General features: G+C 41.0%; 1 protein-coding gene across 1 annotated transcript in view; it reads right to left on the bottom strand.

Moving 5' to 3' along the window:
- LOC124593734 (lysosomal acid glucosylceramidase-like) overlaps positions 1–18,009 on the bottom strand; it is a 132,334-nt gene that overhangs the window by 88,136 nt on the left and 26,189 nt on the right. Inside the window, exon 2 of the mRNA XM_047132064.1 lies at positions 1,414–1,632. Within this exon, the coding sequence (XP_046988020.1) occupies positions 1,414–1,632 (219 nt within the window). The remainder of the gene's footprint in view (positions 1–1,413; positions 1,633–18,009) is intronic.

Consider the following 18,009-nt stretch of genomic DNA (forward strand, 5'->3'; position numbering starts at 1 on the left):
CAGTTGTATGAATATCAAGGCCGCGCGGGATTATCCGAGCGGTCTAAGGCGCTGCAGTCATGGACTGTGTGGCTGGTTCCGGCGGAGGTTCGAGTCCTCCCTCGGGCATGGGTGTGTGTGTGTGTTTGTCCTTAGGATAATTTAGGTTAAGTAGCGTGTAAGCTTAGGGACTGATGACCTTAGCAGTTAAGTCCCATAATATCTCACACACATTTGAACATTTTTTTGAATATCAAGATCGGAGGTGGTAAGCCAGAAATAAATGAAGAAGGGTAAGCTGGAATTTGGAAGGAAACTGTAGAAGGTTGTAAATAAAGAAAAGGTCTCAATGCAAACTGAAATAGTTGAAAATTGTAATTACAGAGCGATTATATCTTGTGCAATAACAACAAACAGGTTTCTTTTAAAGCTGAGTAGCCAACATAGAATATTGTAAATATTAATGTGTCCCATGCTACTGCATTATTCTTTGATGAGGTACTAAAAGCTGTTAAGGAATGTACATTGTTCAACAGAAGAAAACCTATAGTCACCTTCAGATCCCGTTGAATAAAATATTGTCGATTATTAATCATACATACCTCTTTGAGTGGTATCATTTGCATAAAAATCTTATTTCGGAATCTCTAACTGTTTAAGAAATAAGTCGATTTCTATGACTAAATGATTCCCGATAAACAAGAGAGGGTAATGGGCCCACCACACGTGACCCATCCTACAAATATGCAGTCCAAAATCTTGAGAATGGAGGGGGGTATTGTTTTGCTCTCAACTTCAAATATAATTTAAATATATTGGCAACATTTCTTATGCAGCAATGTATGGCCTAAAATGTACCAGATGAAAAGTCTATGCAATGCGTTTTTAGCTCTGCTAACTCTTAAAATTTCGTGCAGTGATTTACTTCATTTCGTGCACCACTGTAACTGTGATGAATAATGAAAAGAAATTCAGACCTCTATCGAGTGAACATATCAGGCTGTATGGCGGGAAAGAATCACAGTTTTTTCTTCAAAATGAATGCTAAATAATTCACATGACCAGCACATCTGCTACAGCTCTTCGCCGAGAATGCGCATAGCCGCTGTGGACACACCTGAAGTTGTGCTCAGACTATCTATGATCGATGGCAAGAACCTACGGCGCGCCGTGTGGAAACGGTTCCACATGATAAAACCGTGTTTTGCTGCAAGGCCCAAAAAAGGTCACGTGTACCGAAATCCTGCCACTGGTTCTAACTCTCCTGCACGGCTGCTCCTAGTGAGAACCGGCCGCATGCTGTTCTCTCCACTACTGCAGCATCTGTGCCGGTGCCGGTAAAGTTATTTTGTGCCCGCACTATTAGTATCGATACCTAATGTACTCCAACGTCCCTATACACGAGACGCATTCGCACCGCATCTCAGTACTCACCGGTTGCATCCGTGAAGTTGTGCAAGCGCAGTGTCAGCCGCTGACCACAGCGAGAGGAGGTGTAGTGTGCAATGCCACCGACGGCGAGCGCTGGTCTGGGTGGCGAAGCGTCGCAGTAGGTGGCGTTGCAGACACACACGAAGCTCGAGTAGTTGTACCAGCGCGCCGCACACGGCTGGCCACCTTCCACCCTGACACCAGAACCGGCCGTGAGCGACACTGCAACAGACCACACACAATCACACGCACTGGCCGAGCTCCTCTCCACAGAGGGGGTAAATTGTTTTAGCACTTTTCATGCCTTTGGCCACTCATAAGCAAAGTGGTAGCTACCTGTTGTGTACTCGGTATGTTCCCTTTGGTGTTATACTGTGGTAGATATTGCAAACTGCGGAGTATCAAAATCGTGGGAAGGAAAATGCCCATGGAATCAAGTTCGCGAAGCAGAGATGCTAATGATTACGCTGAATTACTACTATTTACTGCTTTTCGTACTACTGTTTCATATGTAAGGAATAAAATCGCATGCGACCTGGGAGGCAGTCAAATGTTGTATTGTGGAGATGCGGTGTGAATCGTTTTGACTTATACGCTGATTGACAGTATACACATATGTGCATTAACTGAGTCAAACACTTGTGAATAAACTGTGGATTGACTGAACCAGCAAACGGGAGAATGTCGGCTACTCATGCTTAAAACCGTGAATGTTCACTTACGTTACACTAGTGCCATGATCTTGTAAACTCACGAATCTTCAGTGTGATGTGTGACGTTTAACCATGAACACCAATACTAAAGTGTCATGAAAGCTATGCTAAAATTTTCCACATTCAAGCACTGTGACCACGCAAACTACTGTGCACAACAGAACAGGGAGACGACAACCGCAATGGTGCTTGAACTGTTTGAGCTCGTCACCTTTTGAAAATATTCTGTGTAGCATTGCGATTAAGACACTGCAAGGAAGCTCAATAACTGCACTTGTGGAAGTACGAGTACTCTATCATGTACAAGTTAAGCTGAGAGTCGTCATTTGAAGGAGAGCAGAGGGCAAATAAACAGTGTACAAAGCGTGGCAGTAACTGTATCATAAGGTTTACGTCACAGGCTCCTATATCAAAAATCCCCCGATTCCAGTTGAAGTTAGAGTAAGGAATTTTGGAGAGACAGTAGTCCTGTCTCCAGTAACGTCATACTAAAACCCATATTTAACTTTAAGGAAGTTTTTACCTTGATTACTTTCTAACACTTGTCATTCGAGTGTTTCAGGTAAAACCGTAGTCGGCTGTGCTGGGTGGCATTTTTCGATAGCTGTTTCCCCGTAACCATCCTGAGGGTTTTTGAGACAGCAAGATATCATACCTTTGACTGGTTAAACAAGAAAATTATTCGCCGATGACAGAACAGATGATTCCGATAATATCAATGGTAACAGTTATGACGGAGAATGATTGAATTGTGAAAAACCAACATTCTACAAAACCAGTGTCACTTGCAAAATTTTGTAAAAGTAAATTCTCGTCCTTCACTCATAAGACCTGAACAAATAATTGCTTACGAACTTTTCAAGGGTGAATCTCACATATATGTATTTATGCAAATCAACGAAATTGAAAATGTGCATTATTCATGCGAAATTGTAGTCCTTATGTGAATCAGCCCGAAGGCAACATTGTATGGATGTACGCTATGTGAGTAGCACCGGAATTCAAAATTTCCGATCTGAAAAACAGAACTGTGTAAAAAAACTTCAAACGATTTTTACTGTTCAGTATTTATACAGGGCATAAAACCAGCAACACACATAATCGATCAAGGATGAAGGCTCCGTTTGTGGTTTTCTCTGGGTTCCCGCAAGACGTGACCGAAAGGTGCAGAACCGTGCAATAATAGTCACCCAGGGTGCAATATTTCCCAACCTCATTCCACGATGTTTCGGGTTTGTAACCGGATGACGTCATCTTGCCACGATATTTTGGCTGACAACCATTCAGCCATTTTGAGGTGAGTGTTTTGCACTACTTTGTACTGGAAAACTGACGCGATGGCACATGCAGATAGGTTTTCAAGCAACCGTAAAAGAAAATTATTTGCCACTGCATGTCAATAGGCGTAAACTTTTACCTTTCTGAATCAACGGGTCCCAAGCCATATCAAGTAGAAAACCACCGCCACGATTAATAAGATTTTCGGCCAAACATAATTTCACAGATAATCGAATCCCAGCAGGATCTCGTCGTGGCCAAGAATAATGCATAGAATGTCCTGTGGAGATACAATTTTCGGCTATGGCTGCTTTACTCGGGTGCAAATGGCGAGTGTGCTGATCTTATTCCATGCATCTTTCACGTATGTGCACATAGCCTGACCAATGTAGGCTTTGTTAAATTGACATGATATTCTGTAGACTACGGGCTTTTCCAAACGTAGATCGTCTTTTGCCAAGCCGATAACAGCACAGGTTTCTGTAGGTGGCCGGAAGGTTACCTTAACATCAAGTTTCTTAAGGATCAGTTCAGATGAAATGCTGCTCACACATGGGAAGAACGCCGTGGACTTCAAGTGCTCATTGTCTTCTTTCTTTTGTAAATTGTCAGGTTTACTCATCGTTAAAGCTGTCCTAATTTGACGTGAAGAATACTTAGCACAGAGAGGAGAAATTCTAACACCTCTGCAAGGATGTCTCTCATACACAACCTGCATCCGATGCATCAGCAGTCCTTTCCGCGACTCCTTTATCTGAATAATGTCTGTGTAAAAGAGCATACTCTCTCTAGTCGCGAATCTGATATCACACATAATTGTTCTAACACGACTTAGTCAGCCAGCTTGTGCAGCTGCGAAAGTGAAACTTTGTAGGTACAGCTCAATCAGACTATGGCACATGCATGTTTCTTTACTTAATATACGACGGAAACATTCATGAGAAAATGAATGTATTTTCATTATTTTAGATGAAGAATCAATATTTAATACCAATACTTGTTGTTACATGTTGGGCATATCATTACGACTGCATGGTATGGAAATTGTTTGCCTGATTGACGGTTTGGTTCCGGGATGGTAATCTCTCAATTATCGCTCAGAACGAGCAACTGTTGAATCAGTTTTCAGTTAATACAGAATGACAGCTTACAACTTTAAAGTTAGTATTTTCTCTGCTAACCGTCAATTGCACAGGCAAAACGTAGATGTGAGCACGTTCCACCTCACGCGATACATCACCATAATGCAAAAGGTGAATGTCATTTTTGCATGAAAGTGAGCGCAAATTTACACTACCATAAGAAAAGTAATAATAATAATAAAGATCATCTAACACCAAATCCTCTTTATTCATTTTTATTGACTTTTATAAGTTCCAGAATATTGTAGCTCCAAACGCAGGAAGTTCATAAACAATTTTGCGTGGGTCGCAATCTGGAGGACATTTGTATGAAAGAACTACAGAAAGCGAAATACTCACGCTTATGAACACAAAAAAAAATGGTTCTAATGGCTCTGAGCACTATGCGACTTAACATCTGAGGCCATCAGTCGCCTAGAACTTAGAACTAATTAAACCTATCTAACTTAAGGACATCACACACATCCATGCCCGAGGCAGGATTCGAACCTGCGACCGTAGCGGTCACGCGGTTCCAGACTGAAGCGCCTTTAACCGCACGGCCACACCGGCCAGCTATGAACACAAAAGCTGTCCCAGAAAGCAAAATCTTTTTTCAGGAATTACCTGTATCGCGGTGCTATCTGATATGTCCTACATATCTCCCCTACAGAGTGTGACAAACCCTTTTTACATACAACAAGTTATGTTCAGCCACACAGTGTGTAAGACAAAATAAAATTCAGATGCAGGGGTAGAGAAAAATATCTGAACAGCAGAAACACTACACACTACCATACCTTACGCAGTGTAGGCAAACCGTTGACATTCAAAACGGGTTCCAGTCGTCTCGGAATGAACAGGTCCTGTATAGTTTCCAAGGGAATCTTATACCACTCCTCTTGCAAAATAGTGGGAAGCCCTGGTAACAATGATGAAGGTGGGTAGCGATCACGGTACTTCTTTTCAAAATAGACGACAAAGTGTCAATGATTTTGGGATATGGTGACTGTTGTGGCCAGAAGAGATGCGACAATTCATCCTCGTGCTGACCAAACAAGTCGGGGCGATGCGAGCTGTGTGAAAAACAAACAACGTACGACCTGATTAGCCTGCACGGCCACGTAATACCTGGCAGTAATGCGGCTTTGCAGAGCAACCTCGTGCCCATGGTATACCAGTATATGGCTGCCCAAATCATCACCGAACTCCTGTCGTGTTTCATTCTACGAACGTAAATTCGGCCAGAAGTTGGAAACGATGTGAAACAAGACTCACCCGGCCATATGACACTTTTCCATTGCTCCATGGTCCAGGTTTTAAGAATTTCCCTCGTACGGGGATTTGCATCACCAATGAGTAGTTTTGGAATTCCAGCTCGCCCTGAAATTCCCTGCTCCTGAGCTGCCTTCGTTTAGTTTTGGTGCTGACAGCGTTTTCAACTGCCACAGTCAATTAGGCAGCTTATGAAGTTTTCTTCAGTTATCAAAATCAACATATGTTACCTGTTCTTACTTTCTTCAAACCGATACTTAAATAATACGACTGTCTTTTGGGACAGAAAAGGTGCGATTTTTGGGGATTTCCTGGAAAGAGGCACTACAATAAACTCTCAAAGGTATTGCCAAACTCTGCACAACCTCAGAAGAGCAACACAAAACAAGCGCAGGGGAAAGTTGGGTTCAAAGATCTTGCTGATTCACGACAACGCACGGGTTCACACGGCAAATGCCACTCGTCAAGTTCTCGAATCTTTTAAGTGGGTGTTGTTTCCTCATCCGCCGTACAGTCCCGACCTGGCACCGAGCGACTTCCACTTATTTCCAGCAATGAAGAAGTGGTTGGCTATGCAGCGTTTCGATGACGACGCACAGCTTCAAGAAGGGGTAACCACGTGGTTGAAGGCGCAGGCGGCCGAATTTTACGACGAAGAAATTTCCAAGCTCGTCCATCGCTACGATAAGTGCCTTAATTTAAATGGCAACTATGTAGAAAAGTAGTATTTAAGTGTGGCTTTCATCTGTATATAATAAAAAAAATTTCCAATACTTTATTTATTTTTAATTCCAAAACGTAATGGCCGGCCGGTGTGGCCGTGCGGTTCTAGGCGCTTCAGTCTGGAACCGCGTGACCGCTACGGTCGCAGGTTCGAATCCTGCCTCGGGCATTGATGTGTGTGCTGTCCTTAGGTTAGTTAGGTTTAAGTAGTTCTAAGTTCTAGGGGACTGATGACCACAGATGTTAAGCCCCATAGTGCTCAGAGCCATTTTGAACCACACGTAATGTACTCTGTGGATAGCCCCTGTAGGTCTTCAGTTTTCGAAGACGATGAATTTTCTAGGGGTTGGATGATGGTGGCCGAGAGGGGTAACCGCCCTCCGCTGCCCCTCGCTGTGTTCGCTCTAACTCACCCTGCAAAGAACGTAGCTTAGTGTTCGATAAATATTTGAAAATTACTATTCAGTCTGGGGCCATTACCAGGTAGGACTGAAAGAGAAATAGAGGGAGCGCGAAAGAGTAATGAAAATATCCAACTCCAGAGGCAGACACTCCAAGAGAGGTGCTGTTAAAATTCCGTGCGCGTACGTTCCTAAATGCGCCTGGTAATATATTGATTTCTCACAACATATCTCGTAAAAATTACATGAAGGTAGATTTACGGAGATACGAACTCATTTGAAGGCTTAGCAACAGTTATCCTTCCTAAAAACCATGAAGCAAAGTGACAGCAGTACATCCACATACATACGCCACTTGCCACCATACGGTACATGGGCGAGGGTACCTTGTACCACTACTACTCATTCCCTTGCCTGTTCCTCTAGCAAATGTAGCGAGGGGAAATCGACTGCATGTATGCTACCAAACAGGCCCACATTAAGTATCTTAACACATATTGCAAGGTTTCTTGAGTCTGCTGTTCTGCAGCCTTAACAGATTGTATGAATACTTTCTATCGTGGCCGATCGGTTCTAGGCGCTACGGTCTGGAACCGCGCGACCGCTACGGTCGCAGGTTCGAATCCTGCCTCGGGCATGGATGTGTGTGATGTCCTTAGTTAGGTTTAAGTAGTTCTAAGTTCTAGGCACTGATGACCTCAGAAGTTAAGTCCCATAGTGCTCAGAGCCATTTGAACCAACCTTCTATTGTAATAATAACACAGACCAACGATGGAAAACTTTTTTGCTGAAAATACCATATTATTACGCTTTTTAGGGTGGGAAATCCAAATATGATACTTAAAAAACTGTGTCACCCACCATTTCTTCACATTTTAGCGATTTTTTAAAGAATTTAACACATTTTATATATTTAAAATAATTTAAAAAGGAGGTGTAGTGAATGTAGATGACGTTGGTAGCACTGCTGGAAAACGTTTTCTGGCAAAAAAGTCGATTCAACTTTTGTGTTAACAGATGGGGTTTTGTTTACTGTCAACCTAACCTCACTTTCCCGTTTCCTGTACATGTGCTCAGTACAATGTCTAATCGTGGTTGAAAAAACTCTGCAGACAGTTAATTTGTTACAGTTGTGGTGAATTTGTGCTTAAAAACACCAAAGAAACATTACAGATTTTGTGAAAAAAGTTTATCTATCATACTGTGGAACTAAACTTGGTGATCAAGGTAAATCTTGGGCACCGCATAAGGTATGTTATGTGTGTGTTGGAGATCTGAGAAAATGGTCCAAAAAGGAGAAAAAAGCCTTTAGATTTGCTGTTCCGATGATATGGAGGGAGCCAAGAAATCATTCTGATGATTGCTAATTTTTTAGTGCTGACATTACTGGTCATAATTCGAAAAACAAGAAGGTAATAAGCTACCCTAACCTTCCGTCCGCCATCCGACCACTAGGGTGTAGATTTGCCGGTTCCTGAACCACCAGACGATTTATTCCAACAGAAATATTTTCTGATGTACAATGTGATTTAGACGAGCCAGATGATGATGAATTCCATTGTAATACAGAAAGTCTAGAGCCCAAATTGTTTACTCAGACCGAGCTTAACGATTTGGTTAGGGATCTGGACTTAACGAAAGAAAAAGCTGAATTGCTTGGCTCTAGATTAAAAGAAAAGAACTTATTGGCAGCTGGAACCAGCATATACATGCCTAGCAAGAGTGAGCAGCAGTTTTACAAGTTTTTTCAAGAAGAAGGTGATTTAGTGCACTGCTCAGACATTCCCAGACATGCTAGGCATGTATATGCTGAGTTTGGTATTGAATACAAAAAGGAAAACTGGAGGCTGTTTATTGTCATCTAAAACTAGTTTACAGGCTGTTTTGTTACACAATGGTAACATGTATGCATCTACACCTGTTCTGTACATATGAAAGAAAACTATGAAAACCTACAAATAACGCTAAATAAAATAGACTATTCTGCTCATGGTTGGAGGATATGTGGCGATGTAAAAGTAACATGCATGCTCCTTGGTCAGCAAGGTGGACTTTACCAAATTTCCATGTTTCTTGTGTGAATGGGACAGTAGGGCTAGGGATCAACACTGGTGCAGAAAGAACTGGCCTGTGAGGGAGTCTTTAAAACTTGGTCAAAAGAATGTTCTAAGCTAAAACCTTGTAGATCCAAAAAGCGTACTCATGCCACCTCGACATATAAAGTTAGTCCTAATGAAACAGTTTGTAAAGGCTTTGCCTAAAGATGGACCATGTTTTACGTATCTCTGCCAAAACTTACCACACCTTTCAGAAGATAAACTAAAGGAAGGCGTCTTTGTTGGACCTGACATTAGAAAATTGATGTTTGATTTTAGCTTTGAATCCACAATTATCTTAAATGAGAAATAAGCATGGGTATCAATCAAGCAGGTCGTTACAAAATTCTTAGGACATGAAAAAGACCCAGAATATGTTTCTATCATAGCTACAATGTTAAAGAAGTTTAAAACTTTAGGATGTTTAATGAGTCTGAAAGTTCACTTTTTGAACAGTCACCTTTATTACTTCCTGGACAATATGGGAGATGTTAGTTAGGGGCAAGGAGAGCGTTTCCACCAAGACATTGAAGTGATGGAAAAACATTACCAAGGCCGCTGGAACACCAACATGATAGCGGAGTACTTTTGGTCACTTCTCGGAGAAGTTCAGCAAGCGACTCATCATAGAAAGAGCTACATAAGAAGCTTTAAAGAAAAAAGAGAAAGAAAATAGAAACCAATTCCAGCTGACAAGTGTAACCTCTATTAACATATATCATTGTTTTAAGTACCTTACTGTAAATACAAGCAACGTTTATGTTGTAACAAAGCGTTTCATTAATTTCCCCATGTACCGTATAACATAGGATTTTTATACTATATAATAAAAAGCAGATAGCTCAAAAACTTTGGGTGACACAAAAAAATTAAGGTTAGATTTGGATTCAGCTCATAAAAATCTATAAAGATCAACTATCAAAGTATAAAAAGTTTTTCAAAAAAAATGTTTCATCGGCCTGTATAATCCACCAGATATGCTTTTCTTGTATTTTATTTGCCGCTACCAGTTTCAAACATTGGCTGTTTCACAAACAGTAATAAGCTACTAAAATCTGGCAAGATGAGCCGACCGATCTATTAGAAATAATGCCACCACACAATTATTTCACTTTCCAAGGAAACATACACAAAAATAACGATAGGATAGCTATGGGCATCTGCTACGGAGGAATCCTGACGAATGTGTTTTTAGATCACCTAGAAATCAGAGAACAGATCCAATGGGCTGCCAAGTCATTTGTTACCGACGTTATATTGACGATACCCGCATTCTCTTTAATGGAAATAACAACGAAATTAATGAATTTCACTAACAGGTGAATAAAATTCACGACTGTATCAAATTTATCATCGGATATGATACAGACAGGGTCATAAACTTCTTGTGTATAAACATAGCTAATAATGAAGACGCCCATAAATATGATAAATTTTATAAACCGACCACAAATGGCTGTATAATACATAGCTCATTATGTTACCCATTAGCATTCAAAACACCGTATTTTCCCTCTATAATAGCTGGTGTCATTAGAGCGTTTCTTACTAAAGAAAACGTGAAGGCAGAATTTGATACAATTATAACTGTAGCAGCAAATAACGGCTACAATACTGATACAGCAGATAAGGATAAAATATACGGAAAGAAAATTAAGGCTACAATTTCAAAATATAATGACAAAAACACATAAGCGAAAACAGAAAGAAAAAAGTAAAAAATATTCATTACGCTACCTTATATAGCAAATATTTCCCAAAAAATAAGTAACACTTTTCGTAACGCTAATGTTAAGAAGTATAAATACAAAATCATATAGGTATAAAGCAGGAATAAGTTTAATAAAGAAAAAAATATAGGAATGCAGGGAAACTACTGTGAATATACAATATACTGTCGTCGTCAAGATGGATTCAACGCCCACACCCGTCACAGTACTACAAGTTTATATGTGAACTAGCGCAGCAGCTGATGAAGAAATTGAAAAGTGTATGATGAGATAAAATAAATTATTCAGATAGTTAAGAGGGACTGGAATTCAATAGAAGGAAAATGGGGAGAAGGAAAAATTGTAAGAGAATACGGACTGGAGGAAGGCATGGACGAGCAAGCTGCCTGGTAGAGTTTTGCACAGAGCATGTTTTAATCATCATTAATATGTGGCTTGAGAATCATAAAAGTAGGTTGTATGCGTGGAAGAGACCTGGAGACATCGGAAGATTTCAGATTGATTATATAATGGTAAGACAGAAAGTTTGGAAGCAGATTTTCAGTTTTAAGACATTTCCAGAAGCAAATGTGTACACTGACCGCAATTAATAGGTATTGAAGTGCAGATTAAAACTGGAGAAAATCCAAAAAGGTAGGAAACTAAGAAGATTGGACCTGGATAAGTTGAAAGCACCAGAGGTTGTTGAGGGTTTCAGAGGCGACGTTAGGCACTAAGTGACTAGAGCATGGAGAAGGAATACAGTAGAAGACGAATGGGTAGCTTTGAGAGATGAAATACTAATGGCAGTAGAGAATCAAATAGGTAAAAGGACAAGGCCTAGTAGGAATCCTTGAATAAAATAACATATATTGAATTTTACTGATGAAAGGAGATAATATAAAAATGCAGCAACTGAACCAGGTGAAAGGAATACAAACATCTAAAAAATGAGATTTACAGGAAGTGCAAAATGGCTAAACAGGAATGGCTAGAGGACAAAAGTAAGGATTTAGAACCGAATTTCTTTTGGGGAAAGATAAATACCGCCTACAGAAAAATTATAGAGGCCTTTGGAGAAAAGAGAAGCGGTTGTATGAATATCAAGATGTCACATAGAAAACCAGTCTAAGCAAAGAAGGGAAAGCTGAAAGATGGAAGGAGTACGTAGAGGATCTATTCAAGGGAGATGGAACTAAAGGCAATATTATAGAAACGGAAGACGAACAAGATGAAAATGAGATGACAAATACGATACTTCGAAAAGAATTTCACAGAGCACTGGAAGACCTGAGTCACAACAGGAACCCGGCAGCAGACGTCATTCCAGCAGAACAATTGATAGCCGTGCGACTACCAGTCATGACAAAATTCTCCATTTGGTGTGCAAGATGTATGAGACGGGCGGAATACCCTCAGAATGCAAGAAGATTGTAATAATTCCAATTCCAAAGAAAGCATGTGCTGACAAGCATATTACCGAACTACAAGTTTAATCAGTCATGATTGCAAAATACTTCAAAGAAGAATGGAAAAACTGGTAGAAGCCGATTTCGGGGAAGATCAGTTTGGATTCCGGAGAAACGTAGGAACACGCGAGGCTATACTAACCCTACGACTTATCTTAGAAGATAGGTTAAAGAAAGGCAAACCTACGTTTATAGAATTTGTACACTTAGAGAAAGCTTTTGACAATGTTGACTGGAACAATTTCTTTGTAAGTTTAAAGGTATCAGTGGTAAAATGCGGGGAGCGAATGGTTATTTACAACTTGTATAGGAACCAAACGGTAGTTATAAGAGTCTAGGGGCATTAATGATAAGCAATGGTTGAGAAGAGAGTGAGGCAGGGTTGAAGCCTATCCCCGATATTGTTCAATCTGTACACTGAACAAGCAGTAATTGAAACGGAATAAAAATGTGGAGTAGGCATTACAGTTCAGGGAGAAGAAATTAAAACCTTGAGGTATGCCGATGATATTGTAATTTTGTCAGAGACGGCTAAGAACTTAGAGGAACAGTTGAACGGAATGGACAGTGTCCTGAAAGGAGGATATAAGATGAACATCAACAAAAGCAAAACAAGAATAATGGAATGTAGTTGAATTAAATGAGGCGACACCTAGGGAATTAGATTAATAAATGATAATCTCAAAGTAATAGTTGAGTTTTGCTATTTGCGATGCAAAGTAACTGCTGATGGCCAAAGTAGAGAGGATATAAAACGTAGACCGTAGCGTTTCTGAGGAAGAGAAATTTCCTAACATCGACTTATCTTAGAAGATAGGTTAAAGAAAGGCAAACCTACGTTTATAGAATTTGTACACTTAGAGAAAGAATCTCAAAGTAATAGTTGAGTTTTGCTATTTGCGATGCAAAGTAACTGATGATGGCCGAAGTAGAGAGGATATAAAACGTAGACCGTAGCGTTTCTGAGGAAGAGAAATTTCCTAACATCGAATATTGATTTAAGTGTTAGGAAATCTTTCAGGAAACTATAAGGGTGGAGCGTAGCCATATGTAGAAGTGACAAATGAGGAGGTGCTAAATGGATATGGGGAGAAAAGAAATTTGTTGCACAACCTGAGTAGAAGAAGGGATCAGTTAAAATAGGACACATTCTGAGACACCGAGGGAGCACCAATTTAGTATTCGAGGGAAATGAGGGTGGTAAAAATCGTACAAGGAGACCAAGAGATGAATACAGTAAGCAGATTCAGGAGGATGTAGGTTACAGTAATTATTCAGAGATATGAGGCTTGAGTAGGACGTAAATGCATGGAGGACTGCATCATACCAGTCTTCAGACTGAAGATCACAACAAAAATGTTAAAATTACCTGCTGCACCCAGAATAAGCTAGAGTGGAAATAAAAATCAGAACAGACAACACTAAAAAAATATGACCAATCAGAAACATATAAAATTAAATGCAGTGGTGGTGACACGTTCCATATCGGATAAACAGGGCGAATATTTACTACAATATACAAAGAATACGTAAACAAAAGTGGTAAAAACCTCTCTAAATTTAGTCTGCATCTTCCAGAAAATTGACGCACTACATTAGACACAAGTACTATTCTTTCCAGTCTTCACACAGCTGAAAAAAGAAGCTACATGAACTTATATCTACGTACTTTTCGCAAAATTTCGAATAACATTTCAAATGGACATACAGAACTTGAATATAAAAGTATATTGAGAACTTCGACAGTACATTCCGGCTAGAGGAGGCTGTTGTCACTGTTGATCTGTTGAGAGGAGCATGTAATGTATGAGACAATCAGGTTAAACGGCAAGTAGTGACATTAAGGCTTGCTTCACATTACTGTGTCTCTACTGGCATCAGAAAGTCACTATGGGTGAAAGTGGAGCCTGACTTACCAATTAATATGTCATGTAGAGTGGAACAGATAGTGATAGTACCCATCAACACAGGTAAAAATAAAAATGGAAATGAGATTATGGCGTCAGTGGCTGGGAGTTCCCAGGCGGGAGCTCGGCCGCCAAGTGCAAGTCTTATTGAGTGCGACGCCACACTGGGCGACTTGCGCGTCCACAATGGGGATGAAATGATGACAGCACAACACCCAGTCCCTGAGGGGAGAAAATCTCCCTCCGCAGCCGGGAATCGAACCCAGACCCCCGTGTGTGGCATTCCAACAGGCTGACCATTCAGTTATAGGGGAAGACATAAACGTAGGTAATTATGGTGCTGAGGATCACTGAAGTTAGTTTTGGAGAAATATGTAAACCGACAATTATTGAGTGATAGGATAATGCAAGAAGGTAGTAGCCCCCTGGTGGGCACGAACTGTAGTTGTGCCCAAGAAGTCTATGGATGGCTCAAAGAAGTGGTGCTTTTGTTGCCGTTACTGCTATTTGAATAGTAACACTATGACAGATGACTTTCCAATTCTGAACATCACAGAAACAATAGATAATCTAGGGCAATGCCAGTACTTCTCCACAATGGACTTGAACAGTGCTGCAGAGGATAGACCGAAAGTGCCGTTTTCAGCACCTTAGGAACACTAGCGATATAGAGGGAAGCCTTTAGGGTCAAGAAATGCACTGCCATCATTCCTATGGTTACAGGATGGAGTGCTGAAAGGATTAAAACCGTGTCAGTGTCTGGTGTATCTCAATGACATGATCGTCTTTTCAAGGAATATACGCGAGGATACGCAATTATTGAGGGAAGTGTTCAAGAGGTTACAAGCAGCTCATTTGACAATAAGTGTGGAAAAACCTCACCTCGTGCTAGAAGAATTCAATTGTTAAAGCCATATCATTAGTAAGGACGGTGTGAGGAGTAACATCAATTCAAGAAGTGCAAGGTTTGCCAGTACCAGGAACATGTAAGGAGTTACAATCATTTCTGGATATCGCAATTTATTATAGGAAGTGAGAGACTTCACAGCTATATCACAAACACCTACACAGTTATTTAGAAAAGGTATTAAGGTTTTATGGTCGGAGGAATCTCAAGGAATATTTGTCGAACTGGAAAAAGTGTTATCGTCGAGCTAAGTGTTCGTGTCTCCAGACTTTCAGAAGGAGTTCATGTTATCACGCTCTTAGGTTTTACGTCAGGAGGTTTATTTCCAGGAACATCTTGTTGCTTTTGTATTGAGACAGTTAAATAGAGCGTAAAGGAATTACTCTGTAAGCAGAAAGAGAGATGCTTTGCTAGCTGTACAGAGTAACATACATATCTGTGTAGAGAGACTAAGGTAGGATGCCAGGTGGTCGTGCCAGAGGTAGTGAAGGAGGAAGTGCTACCTGAAGTGTATGATCATGTGCTGTTTGGCCATGGAGGATGCAGGGTAGCGAATCGAAAAGTGGCGGAAAAATTCTGTGGAAGGGAGGGCAGAATGGTGTTGATCAATATGTTAGAAATTGTATAGACTGTGTGCAGCATGCGGATTTCAGTCAATACCAGGAACAGTTGCATATGTTTCCAGAGGCAGTGGAACTAGCTGCCAGAGGCAATAGAACTGTTTAGTTTCATTGGAGTGGACGTGTTAGGACCATTCAACCGAACACAAGCAGGTAACCGTTTTGTGCTGATGATAATAAACCATTTTTCTCGTTACACGGAGATGGTGACGATTGCGAACGCATAGACGTTCACAGTCACACGAGTGAATAGGTGGATATTGAAGTTTGGAGTGCCGGGGATTATATCTATGGACCAGAGTCAAACTTCATGCCACACATGATGCAAGGGTTGTGTTTGTTATTAAGAGTCAAAAATTAAGAATGAGTCCACGTCATACTCAGGCTAACAGAAGGATGGAATGGGTACATCCGACAATTTGAAAGATGCTTGGTTATTGCATGAATGAGCATCATTCAGATTGGCACACATATTTATCATTCATATTGAGTGTGTATAGCTCCAAAGTACATGCTAGCACAGTGTTCTCACTATTCAAGGCGCTTTATGAGAAAAAAGATGCGCCGCCATTCGATAGAATTGGACAGAAAGGAGGCAGGAGAATTTGCTAGAAAAGCGAGGGAAGTGTGGAGTAAGGGCCAGCTAGCGAATATTATGGCGCTGGAGAAGCAAGAAAATGCAGTGAAGCGAGTGGGAGCGTTACCACAGTACAAGGCACGACGATGGGTAATGTAGTCGAGTCCTTATATAAGTCTTTCTCCTCTTGTGTTTAATACAGGTTGTTTGCATTGTTTTAGAAAAAGATGTAGGAGTTAAATTTTCCAGGCTACAACATGTCGTGTCATCTCAGCCACAGATGGTCACTGAGCTTAGTTTTTAATGTTTGGGAATTATGGAGTGAGGTAAGGAGACGTGAAGGCGTCTTTTCAAGGATACAAACGTTAGCAGATAGTAATTGGATGCTTAGAGAGGTCTCCAAGGAACATGGAAGCTACTCTGGGCATATACGCAATTAAAAGAGCAAATGCAGGGGATGGTCAGAGTAATGATAGCAGACGGTGCACTGCACGAACCTAGGAGATTAAAAACGGGATGGATACATGCAGGAGATAGAATTCTGAAGACCATACTCAGGATAGCAGACGCAAGAGGCGTGAGCAAATTGACTAGAACAACAGGAGCCGTGAATACGTAAGCGGAGCCAAACAGAGCAAAAATGGAATAGCATTCCACGCTGAGCTTGAATCTAGACAGGGGTGTGCTGAACAACACATGTATGCTTTGGCAGCTTACCAATGGAGTTATGGGTTAAGTTCAGGGCCTCAGCTAGTACTCTGAAGCGAGATTTGGAGGCTATAAAAGAATGGATGCAAGTACTGGATGCGAGTGTAACGCTGTCAAGGCTATTGCAATCTCTAGGGGATGCAAAAGTAGAACTGACGAACGTGCAGGAAGCGTTGACAAGCAATTACGTCCGATTTTGCTGTCACCTGAATAGTATTTGAAAGGACCTAGGAAAGTACAAGGGGAATTACTGCCAGAATTATAGTTAGTAGCACTGCCGGACAGCCAAAACTTGCCGTTCTACTACCATAGTGCAACATTGGACGTGACGAAGGATAATGGTCAGTTATACTCACCACTATGGATACCAGCACTGAGCAAACATTCATTATTCAGGTATTACGTGGCTCACATCTATCCCATGAAGTTAGCGACAGTTGGAAAGTTTTTGCAAGTGGGAGAAGAAGGGATAGTCAGTGATGGATACGTGGTAATGACAGAGGTTGAGTGTCAGCAATGCCAGAGTGGGGTGGTCACCATATGCCCAACTCGCGAGGTTGTTCAGAGGTAGAGCAGACTGGCATCAGTATCAGAAAGAGGTGATCGTAACAAAACCATATTTTTGGAGGGCAGATTTAAATTGGATATACTCAGTGCACAACAGTGTATAGTGGTAGCTATTTGCTATAAGCCAGGAAAAATCATGAGAGCAAGATGTTTAGAGTTGCAAGGCTGTTGACCAACGGGATTAAGTGTGATGTGACAGGACCTACGTCTCATTTACCAGCTACTATAGCGGAATCACTCTGTTGAGTATAACACAGCCACAGCAGCATTAGACTGCGAAACTCTGGAGATGTTGTCCAAACAGAACCTTCCTTAACGACACCTGGGAAACCAATGCGGACCATTCATTGAGTCAGATGATAGCCGCGCTGGAGGGGCGAATTACAGCAGAGAAATTGTTGTAGCATGTAAAACGATACCGGGAAGGCAGAAATCAAACAACCGTGACCTTGAGTATCACATTACCTAGCGTCATAGTGACTCTGATTTTGCTCGACTTAGCCTTCATGTACGTGAGACAACGGTTCA

This window comes from Schistocerca americana, chromosome 2, assembly GCF_021461395.2.
Source record: "Schistocerca americana isolate TAMUIC-IGC-003095 chromosome 2, iqSchAmer2.1, whole genome shotgun sequence".
Lineage (NCBI taxonomy): Eukaryota > Metazoa > Arthropoda > Insecta > Orthoptera > Acrididae > Schistocerca > Schistocerca americana.